Source organism: Gobio gobio, assembly GCF_949357685.1.
Source record: "Gobio gobio genome assembly, chromosome: 15".
Lineage (NCBI taxonomy): Eukaryota > Metazoa > Chordata > Actinopteri > Cypriniformes > Gobionidae > Gobio > Gobio gobio.
This window is the reverse complement of record NC_137108.1, coordinates 21,011,023-21,023,322: the sequence shown is the minus strand read 5'-3', so window position 1 is coordinate 21,023,322 and position 12,300 is coordinate 21,011,023. Positions and strand designations below refer to the sequence as shown.

General features: G+C 36.1%; 1 protein-coding gene across 3 annotated transcripts in view; it reads right to left on the bottom strand.

The window, feature by feature from the left end:
* The window catches only part of fhod3b (formin homology 2 domain containing 3b), a 250,841-nt gene extending 242,368 nt beyond the window's left edge, over positions 1 to 8,473 (bottom strand). For all 3 annotated transcript variants that reach the window (XM_079837560.1, XM_079837561.1, XM_079837562.1), the window contains exon 1: positions 7,997 to 8,473. In XM_079837560.1, the coding sequence (XP_079693686.1) occupies positions 7,997 to 8,161 (165 nt within the window). In that variant the 5' untranslated portion in view covers positions 8,162 to 8,473. The remainder of the gene's footprint in view (positions 1 to 7,996) is intronic.
* Between the last annotated feature and the right edge of the window lie 3,827 nt (positions 8,474 to 12,300).

The following is a 12,300-nucleotide window of genomic DNA, read 5'->3' as shown; positions in this document are numbered from 1 at the left end:
TTTACTTTTTACATTTTTTTGTCAAATGTTATTTTTTTATGTTTGTTTAAATGTTTACTATTACATTTTTTTTTTTTTTTAAATATGTATACATTTATTATACTTTTAAAATTTTCTCATCAAATGTTGAGTTTTCTTTATAAAGAAATTGTATTACATTTTGTTTTTCAATGTATACTATTTACGGTTTATGTAAAGATATACATTTTAATATTTTTAAGAATATTTTATTTTATATATATATATATATATATATATATATAGATAGATATATATAGTTTCTGTATATATATATATATGTATATGTATCATACACACACACACACACACACGCATATATACACATACACATACATACATAAATATATAATTTGTAAAAAATCTTACTTTATTTTTTTGCCTTTTTTAAAATTACAGCAAATGTTAATTTGTTTTCTTTTTTTAAAGTAATTTTACTGTTTACTAACTTATACTGTTAATTACAGAAACTCCAAGACAGTCATAAATTCATATTCATTTGAAAATTATGCCATAGTAAATAAATAAATAAATAATGACTGGTTTGTATTTTTCAAAAAAAAAAATTGATCTGCAAGTTTAGCAAGTTGGCACACACAGAAAATGCAAATTGGGCAAGCGACTGGGTTCTGATGATCCATTATTTCACAAATGTTTATAGAAGCGTCTGCATGCCTAGGTGCTTGATTTTATACACCCGATGCCATGGAAGTGACTGGAACACCTGAATTCAATTATTTGGAGGGGTATAAAATTACATCAAATGTTTGTTTGTTTTTAAAAGAAATTTTACAGTTTACTAACTAATACTATTAATTACAGAAACTCCCTGACAGCCATAAATTCATACTAAATTGAAAATTATGCCATAGTAAATAAATAATGACTGGTTTGTATTTTTCAAAACATTCAGTCATTAAAAAAAAACCTCTATTAATAACTTATGTTAGCAGGGGTGGGGGTCAGAATTTATCTGCAAGTTTATCTTATCCAAGTTGCCAGACAGAAAATGCAAATTGGGCAAGCGACTGTTCTGTCATGTGAATCACACTTACATGCACAAAATGCATTCAGTAAATCTGGATCACTTTTTGAAATTGAGGCGACTTTAAAAAATGGTCCAAATTCCAAAAACTCACCCTAATACATGGAACTATATGTGAATATACAAAATATACAGGTATGGTTAAATAAACAAGCTCCAGATTAAACCGTAGTACAGAAGGATTAGAGCAGTAGCAAAGGCTGCGGGTCTGGGAGAGCAGCTAATCTGAGCGCAGAGCTCCTGGATTAACAGTATAACTGATGGTTCCCCACCCAGCTACTGACCCTGTGACCCTGTGGTCAAGAGGACGGAAAGCCGGGGCCTGGCCTTCCTCTTCAAACCACAGAATACAGCACTGGCAAGCGAGCACAGATCTGGGGATGTCCTAAAAATAAGAGTTCACTGGGAACTAGCATCGCTTTCCAAATCCACACACAAAATTTCATCCTCAATTTCATCTCCGAGCTCCGTTTTAGCCAGTGTAGGAAGGGAATAAACATTTCTCATTCAGAAAAGTTGCCCTTTTTCAGTCGCCGCAGTCACCCTGACTGAACTCCTCAGGTCATGGAGAATAAAATATAAAACAACATCCTCCTAACTGCAATGTAGCATATTAACCAAACTGCTTTTATTAAATCTGTGAACTGTGAAACCGACAGCTGCATGTTCCAGAAAGTCTGGTTCTACATCAAAGGCGTAATTAAATGACATAACAATGTGCAGCGGCTAAATGAATCACCCGTTGACATGCTTCGGCCACTTGATGTGTGTTAGCAATAAGTATTTTTGTGTTTGTTTCCACTTTAAAATTATAACAGTGTCTGTGGCTGCCTTCTAAATCTGCAGCGCCCAATTAGCAAACATGTTAAGAAGGGTTTGTCACATGTATGGGGACCACAACAGCAATCACTCGTGTTTCAGAGGCGTGCGAAGCCAACGAGAAACGTGGAGCTTTATTTGCAGACTCTGCCGGAAAAAGAAAAAAAAATACAGAGGAAAAGTCGCTGGCCTGCAAAAACCTCAACTCTGCATAACAATGTGTAAGGCTAATCCAGAGTTCAGCCGCAGATGTGAAGGGCTAGCCTATATTTTACAGCATTTAGCATAACTTCTCATTACCAGACTCTGTAATTTCGGCAAAATTCATGCGCAGACAGAAAAGGCTTCCCGAAAAAAAAAGGAACTCAGTGAAGACCCGCATCCATCAAGCGTAGTGCGAGATGTGTGTGTGCGTGTGTGTGTATATGTGAGAGAGATAAAACATAAATGTCTATTTACTGCATCAGATTATTAAAACATTTTCTGTCCCCATTACAGTTATTTAACTTAATGAAACATAATCTGGCTATTACAAGTACCTTAAATTATTATCTTAAAGGCAAAGAGAATTTTACTTATGTAATCCCTGTTGAAAAAAACTGCATATGTTAGGTGTGTTTTGAAGCACGGCAGCTGGTTTGAGCTGGTTTATGCTGGTCCTGAGGTGGTTTGAGATGGTCAAGTGCTTGTCCTAAGAAACTAGCTCCAGCTAAGGATCATCCTAAACCAGCTCAAACCAGCTCAAACCAGCTCAAACCAGCTCCCATGCTTCAAAAACATACCTATCCAGCATATACTGTTTTTTTTTCCAACATGGATGCGTCATATTTCAGTGTAAAATATATTCAATGAGGGGGAAAAAAAATGACTGGTGAGCCTTGATTTTATCCATCAAGAATTGATTTGATCACGAAAAGTGGGCTTTACACACCAAAATAATGAATTAGTAGCTCTATTTGTCTGTTGGTTAACATTATCCAATGATAAATTGTTCACAATAAGCGCAAGAATATGCTCTATATTACTCTATCAGTTTGGTGGATGTTTTAATCTTCTGCAATAAAGTAACATTTGGATCAGATGTTTTACAAATGGAGTACGTCCTTAACTAGGACTAATCAATCTGGAAACAAAATAACTAAACCATCTGAAAATACATTCTATCCAGGAAGGTCAGAACGTATCACCATATCGCTATAATTTGGTTGGACACACTGATTTCGCCTTCAACACAATTCTTCTTCAAGAAAATCCTTCAACACAAAGCGACTCCAACAGTGTCACGCCATATGGTTCGTGTTTCTCACTGCATCCTGGATAAACAATTTATAATGCTGCTAAAAACATGTCTGTATATCTTACATATAAATAGTCTTCATTTTATTCAAGTATGAAGACAAATATGTCCTAGGCATTTTAGAAACAATTTCCAAATTCTTGATGGAATTGTCTGATAGCTTTAAACTACTCTACTAATGCACTTTTTGACTAACAACATAAGTTACGACAGCCCTGTATGACACCCTGGGCACATAATAAAACATGTCACTCTGTTACTCTTTGCTGTAAATGAAAATAACAATCAAGACAAAGATGGACTGTGTTCAACTGAACGAATCCAACTGGCTCATTGGCGGGGTGATGTTAAATAGCATGCCAGCTCATCACATCCCCTTTCCTCCCTCCCTCTCTATCGGTTTCTGACTTTCTCAGTCTCACTGGTCACCATACAGCTCTTTACATCACTGATGCTTTATTTGATCTCTGTGGTTCCTTATATTGACTGCTTAATTGCAGTAAATCTGGGAAAACAAACTATTTGTTCAATAAGAGTTTAAATCATATCCCATGTTGCTAAGCTGCCAACACTTTTAAACTGAACATTTTTTTAAAAAAGTTCTAAAATTAGCTGGAACCTTCTGATGCACCAGAGTAAACCCCTGAGGATCAGGATTCATCCCTTGCTGGATAGAAGCGACTTAGAAATCATAATAAAAGAAACAACCATATATACTCCTATGAATCATTGGCCCTGTTTACACCTGGTATTAAGATGCGTGTTGGTCGATCGGATTCGGTAGTAGACGAGGGAGACACATTACCGTTTACACTTGGTGTTTTAATTTGTCTCTTTTGTCCACTTTCATCCATTTCTGTCCTGATTTCTTCGAGGGGAGGTATATGGGCGGGTAAATGTATGGGCCTTTTCAGATCTTTTGATCTAATGGACAAAATAAGCTTGCGCAATTTACATATGAATGCACCGAAGACGACGCTTGGTGCGTTTTTCGTCTTCAAACCAAACGTTAGGTGGTCTTTTGTGGCCGTTCAAACTAGGACTGCACGATTTGGGGAAAATATCTAATTGCGATAATTCTGGTTAAAATTGCGATTGCGATTTAAAATGCGATTATTATAATTTTTTTATTTTTACAAATGAAAAGTGTATATATAACATTTTGTGTTTATATATTAAAGGTAGGGTAGGTAGGATTTGGTTAAAAAACTTTTTTTCCAAATTTGTTAAAACTTTCTTTATATATCAATACATAATTAAAATGTAAGTACTCAGAAGTATAAAAATTGAGTGTCTGTAGACCTCGCACGACTGTTTTAAAGACAGCTCATTATTTCCATTCACTCCACCTTCTCCCTTCTGGGCTCTTTCCAAAGCCACGCCCCCAAAACACATGAACGCGCTACGCCGACCACGATCAGCTCTGCTGAAAGACGCATTATTTACCCCAGACGAGCGGAGAAGAAGTGCATGTAGTGACATCATGTCAGAATCACATGTAATAAAAAATCTAACTTTATCATTATGAATATAAACAAATAAGATGTCTTTTAGTACTCACTATCAAGCTAGAATAGCGATACTGGTAGAGTTTAAAATACACACACAACACAGTGTCTACGACACACACAGATACAAGATAAAAACATCAACATAAACATTGGTAGAGTATATAAAAACAAACCAAGGGCCGAAATAAACGTGCAGGTAAAGTTCCCGGTGAACATGGTAAAAGAGTTTAGACAGAGGGTAACGTAAGTAGCTAAAGCTAACTTAGTTCTAAAAAAAGTTCCTGGATGCGGTGTACTAGCTTTTACACATGCATTTTGTTATCTAAAGTTACATTTTGCGAAATTCAACACGACAGTGATCAACTTGAGCTAAGCATATTGAGTATTTATCATCTCTACTAATGGTTCGCTAAGTGTATAACATCGTAACTTTATGCTAAGTAATGTTATGTTAGCTATATTAGGCAGCTACGTGTGCTAGTGAGACATGCTTCATGAAAACATTAACCAAAAAAATGTATAATCAAAATGAAAGATGACCTGTCCAGCAGAAATACAGCCTCTTGAACTCAAATCAAACGGGTGCGCCAGGGTTGCCAGGTTTTCACAACACAATCCGCCCAATTGCTACTCAAAACTAGCCCACACGGCTCCGGGGGGTTAATAAAGGCCGGATGAAGCGAAGTGGTGCGTTTGTGTAAGAAAAATATCCATATTTAAAACATTATAGACTAAAATAACTACGGTAGCTTCCGGCGGTCAGCGGTACGCAAGTCGACTTATTGATGACCACAGAAGCGCAGTTTTAAATATGGATATTTTTCTTTCACAAATGCGGCACTTCACTTCAGAAGGCCTTTATTAACCCCCCGGAGCCGGGTGGAGCAGTTATATGTTGGATAGATGCACTTTTATGGACTTCAAAAACGACCTAACCATTCACTGCCATTATAAAGCTTTGAAGAGCCAGGACATTTTTAATATAACTCCAAATTTATTCGTCTGAAAGAAGAATGTCATATACAACAAGGATGACTTGAGCGTGAGTAAATCATGGGCTAACTTTCATTTTTGGGTGAACTATACCTTTAAGATGTTTTGTTCAGCATTCATCCCTTAATAGAGCTTAGAATAATCAAATAATATAATTCTGTATGAATTGTGTCCCATTTTTGGACTATAATATCAACAGTCAAAGACATGGTTCACAGGAAATATGTCTATGAAGACATTAGGTAATTAGAGCCATCCGAAAGTATGAAGCAGAACAAAATTCTAATTGTAAAACAAAAGTCAAATAACTAATTTGCATCTGGACTTGTTTATCCATCTGCTGAAAATGTTTCACCATTTATTCAATTGGCTTACGGAACCGTCTAAATGATGGGGATTGAGTGCGAGTCGCAGAAATACTTCCATGCATGTTTGTTTAGGAAAGGTTAGTACTTCAAAATTACAGAAATGGTCCACTCATGGAGCAGCTGTGATGCTCTTAAAAGTTCCATTGATGACTGGTAATGGGTGAGTCTGAGTCACATTACCTTTTAACTAGTAAACATTCGCAAACCAACAAATGGCAACACAGAGTTGGCATTCACCTGTTTGGAAACTACAGTTTAACTCAAAGTACACAAGAGAACAGTAAAGTTTCTATACAAACAACAATAGGACAAGCTACACCAAACAGGAAGGTTCGGCCCCTTGGACGACCCTTTTTATCTGAACGGTCATCACTGACATTGCCAATGACAGCTGAAGATTCCTGAGTATGTGGAGATGGCATGCTCGAGCATTCAGTCCACTCAAGTATGGCCCTCAGCTGCCGTGCATTCCACTAAGACCACAAAAACAGCACTCCTAAAACCTGCTTAAGGGATAACACTGTTTATGTGGTGGAAATGAACCAAGTTTAAGACAACAATTATATCTTATACAGTTGGAGAAGAACCTTGATTGTTTTGGGTCATGCCTGTAATGAAGGAGAGCTGGGTAATTTAGAGGTGAGGTTTATTACAGGCTGTGAGAAGAGACAGGATGTGAATATCCACGATATCAACACCAGCTACCTGTCATTCCTATTATGACATCAGAAAATTGATTACTCATGATTGCTACTAAACATTGCAGCTACAATAGTTCGAATAGAACAGTGTAACCAACTATTCCAGACTGAAAAGATGTGTTTTAGAAGCTCTGATGATAAACAACCCCTGGGTGCACAGGACACCACTTTGGTGCAGTGCGGACCAAGACGCACTGAAGTATCCTGACATCATATCACTTCTCCCTACCAGTGCTAAATCCTATGGCAAGCCATTTTAACATTAAATCATTTACACTAATTAGTATCGATTTTATGTTAGTGCTACATATTTTTAATTACACTGAAAAATGGTAACATCTAAAATGATATTTATTCAAGTCAAAACGATTAATTAACATCACTGAATAAACAAAAACACATCGATTTATACCAACAAAAAGGATCTATTTAAAGTAACAATCGCAGGTTATCACTTTTTACAGTATACTAGTAAACCCAACAGTGACTAGTATCTATTCAAATTAGTCACTAGAACATTAGTACTTTAAGTCACTAAATTACAATAGTGACAAATAGCTATCCTTTAGTTTTGATTACCATTTTATATTTTTTGTCAATGAATTGTTAAATAATATAATATAATATAAAATAAATATCAACTATTCAATTCAGACTTTAAATACCAGTTTTACTAGTAAGTATTCATTAAGTACTAGCATTTTTTTTGTTACATATAAATAATTAAATAGTTACTAGTGTCCATTCCAAGTACTTGTTGAATAGACGTGTATTTATATATTAATACTTTCAGTTAGTATCTATTCATTAGACATTTGTATCTACATAAATTGCAACTAGTAACATTTCTTAACTAGTTACAATGGTTGTTTACAAAGTACTACTCATAATAGCTAGTTAATATTTACATTATACCGGTTTATTTTATTGTCTAATAAATAGATACTAATAAATATAATAAATTAGTAGCAGATAACTAATAAATAATAAAATTAACATACTAGTCACTATTAGAGTAGATTGACTATTAATTAAAAAAAAAAGAACTAGCATAAATATAGATGCTGCAAGTTAGAAGTTTTAGGGGATAAATGTTAAAAAGGCTTGCCATATAACTGCATGATGCCCTACAGAATTACTGCAATAACATTAGTGCACTGCATCAAAAATAGGTGTAAATACCTCTAATAAACGGTTATGTAAATAGAGTGAATAAAACTATGTTTGCTTTAGGGGAATCATACCTTGTGTGGTGCTTTCAGAAGTCTGTGAACTCCAGCGATCTGATTGATGAGCGGAATATCCTCTCTGAATGTGAAATGTGGAGGTCTGGTCGGCTCTGGAAAATTTGTGCTATTAAATGGATCAGTATCATCTAAGAACTGCACCCTGCATGCAAACGTAGCCATGATACATCCATACACGTCGATTTGGGAAAAGTCGGTACAACAACAAAAAAGTATACCGACTAAAAATCCTTTAGATCAGTCGCAGAGTAAAAGTGTCAAGAATCCAGGTACACTCCGTCCTACTCCGATGTCCTCTGTTAGTCTTTAGTGGTTTCTATATTTCCACAGTAGTTTATAGCAAGAGAAGGGCCGGTAATATCCAAGGGCATGTCGGGCAGGCAAGGTGCTGAGGCAGACTGCAGCAGACGGGACGGGACGGGACATCTACAGCCTGTCTGATGTCTACAGCGATGCAGTACGTGAGCGGGACTGGGGGACTCCCTCCAGTCACAACAGTGAAGGTAAGAGTGAGAGAGCCGGAGTTTTGTCGACACCTAGAGGTGGAGTTTATATCACAACACGGTGCTTTTATGCAAAATTATCCGTCCATTTACTGTTTATTACCTTGTGAAAACTCAGTAGCCTTAGCATACTTTAAAAAAATTAAAAAAATATATATATATTTTTTATAGTATATACTTTGAAGACCATACTTAAGTGTGAACTGATCTGCATGTTATTTACAGTTAGGCTAAATAAAATGTAGCCTAATATATTTACTTCTATTGTTGTCTTTGAAATATGAAATACTAGCCGGCTGTCGAATGTACTGCCTTTTGTAAACTATTATATGGAATGTATACCATATTGGTCAACTTTAAAGTAAAACTTTTAATTTGATATTATTACAAAATTGTTAAGTGGTATAAAAGAAAAGTAAGTTTACCTTCTCAAAACAATCTATCATCGTTTACTCAAGTCGTTCCAAAGCTGTATACATTTCTTATTTCTGTTGAACACAAAAGATGATATTTTTAAGAATGTCAGTAACCTAACGGTTGATGGGCCCCATTGACTACCATAGTAGGCTCCCCCCCCCCCCCCCCCCCCCCCCCCATACAATGGAAGCCCAGTGTTGGGGAGTTAACTAGTTACTTGTAATGGAGTTACGTAATTTAATTGCAAAATAAATGTAACTGTAATCAGTTAGTTACTGAGAAAAAAAAAGTGTAATTAAATTACAGTTGTAAATTACAAAATGTTAATGATTACAAATAACATTACATCTGAATACTTTCTGTAAAAAGCAGACCCAAGCTTTAGGCTACAACCTGTCTGAGAGCCACCATGGCAAAGGATAAAAAGGCGTTTCAGTGCTGGAAATTAGAAAAGTAATCAAATGTAATCAGTTACATTACTTCAATAAAGTAATTGAAATAGTTACACTACTTATTACATTTTAGATATGGTAACTTGTAATCTGGAACATATTACATTTCCAAAATAACCTTTCCGACACTGTGGAAGTCAATAGGGCCCCATCAATATGATTGATACCGACATTCTGCAAAATATAGACCCTTTTCACAGACTGTGATGACACATTCTAACGGTCATCAATATCGTAAAACCTGCAACGTTTTTTGTATTTTCATTTTTTTTTTAATATATGTACATGTATAACACTAATACTTTGTATTTTATTACTTTTGCATCAAATTACAATAAAAAAAGTTACCGCTGCTGTGAGAGTGTTTAGTAATAGCGTCTATGGGAGTTATGGTGAAAAATAATATCTTTCTCTCTTTTCACTGCCGTTATCAATCTCACTCTATTTTTTCCCTCTTTTTGAAAGTTGTGAAATCACTACTGTGGCGTTTTTCTTTTGCTATGTGAGCAAATGGGCACACAAAAAAAATATTTAATGTATTCTCTCATTCACAGCTATAATATTTAACCCAACTATGACGACTACCGCTCTGAGAAACCCGGAAATGTGAAAAGGGTCTATTATTTTGTGTTAAACAGCAGAAAGAACTATGAGAATTTCTCGGTGAACTATCGATCCCTTTAAGTGCCATTTAATTTAAAGCTGCAGTCCGTAGTTTTTCCTCTTTGTCGCCATCTCTGTTCGAAATCTGCAATTGCAGTTATTCGCGGAATTATCAACTTTACGTGATTTGTGCCTCGGCACGGCACAGCGCGGAGGAATCCAATGTTTGGAGGAGAATGTGCGGCTGTCAGTCACCGCGCCGGTGTGGATGCTGTCATTCAGAATCACAGATTATAGGCCTGCTGTTTGAAAGTATGACCAACATACGAATTTTCACCGGAAAATATCATCTGAACAAGTAAGTAGATAACATCCACTTTTGTTCTGACCAACTAAGGGGGAAAAAAGCATTGCAGTAGGCTAAATCGCGATGATTAAATCTAACGACCGCTTATCATATCGTCAAACCATGCAAATTATACTTTGTTTATAAATTGTTAATGTTAACAACATCAGCATAGCGTGACTACATTTAATGTGTATTAGGGCTACCTGTAGTTTAGTTTCCATTTCTGTGCAGTCTAATTTATAATCGTCATATACCAACAAATTACAGTGAATTGCTCCTCTCATAGCTAGCTCAAAATAATTGATATTTATAATGCACATAGCAAAACAACAAAGAAAACTCCGTAACTGTATGAATTAAGCGAACAAGTGTGCTTCTATTACATAATTGAACCATTGAAATGTCTTGTCCAGCAGAAAAAAAGCGGTCTCTCCGTTTTGAACCCCTTTAAAACACGGAGTTCACGACACATTTTTATCCTTGTTTTCGCATAGGCCCGGAAGTTGCAACCTCTTTTTTTCTGTAGCCACTCCGAGGATGCGTCTCAATCAGCTCCCTAGTTCAGTAGTCGGGGCACTGATCAGGGAGGCAGCCCATTGACATGTCCTGATCAGTGCCCCGACTAACGTTACTGAAGGAGCTGATTGAGACGCACCCCGAAAGTCCGAAGTGTTGTCACTGGTGATTGTGTTTTAACCTTTCTGGATCCGCCATCAAATTGTTAAGTTTAATTATATGAAGTGCTGTGAGAAAACGCTGGTTGGTTATGTACTTGCTCCAAATTATTTTGGATAATTTTTAACCCAAAAAAGTTACGGACTGCAGCTGGGCAGTAATAGGCATCCATCCATCCATCATTTTAAGTATGCTAACTGTGCACATGTAGGCTATAAAAATCAAGCACGTGTAGCCTACATCTTTTTCACAAGTTTTTTCCCCCCAGGAAAAAACAACAACATCTAAGCCAAGGATTTCACGAGGAACTTAAAAAAGGTTATTGTGGTGAATTCTGTTTGTGTTTTTATCTGAAATGTTGTCTCAATCCTCAATAGTTGAAAGAATATTAGCACATGATAGTAGGCTATAGCTAAACACGAAATAGGCCATGTTTCCTTAGTAAAAATGGATGCAACGCTTCATTCCCCTCGATAGATTGAATTATGATTCTGTAAACACATTCCACCAAATATAAAGCTGCCTCTGGGGGAGAAAAAAAACTGATATATCTATATTGTTCTCGTCCTATACGCAAATGTAACGGATTCCACTTCCATGACGATGCTAATAACAGTCACCGAAACGTTCTGCAATGTCCTTTTCTTCCCATAGGCCTACATGTTAATAGATGTTCCCGGACAGTTGCTCCAGCCGTGCTTCTTGCTCGTGGTGTGTGGCGGTACCCACCATCTGTGGTACCCACTACCCAGCTTCCGTATTTGGGAGGAGTGAAGTTTACGCATGTGGCCTGAACAACAATCAAATGCATTTAAACTGATTGACCACCTGTTCACCAGTTTCAAGTGGTTATTGTAATTCCGCCAGAAAAACGCTAGGTGGCAGTGTAAACGAACAGAAGAAATAGAAAACAGTTTTATTGACAGAATAAAACAAATTATCGCTTCTCTTATCCAAATGGATTGCAGCTGATCGGTAAAAGTAAAGTAAGACCAGACTCTTTATGAATACATAGATACTGCAATTATGTAAATATTTGAACGTGACTACATTAAATGAAATACATTTAATTATAATATTATAAATATTTCTGTGATAGGTAGATTTAGAGTTAGGGAATAGAATATACATCTTGTAGGCTACAGTATAAAAACCATTATGTCTATGGAAAGTAAATGTTTTTTAATGAAAACACAACATCAATTTGAGACGCTGTGTTTTTCATAATCTTCACAATCTTTCTTATCACCTCATATCTAATTGGTAACCTATCCACAGCAGATAATGGATTATTTGCATTTT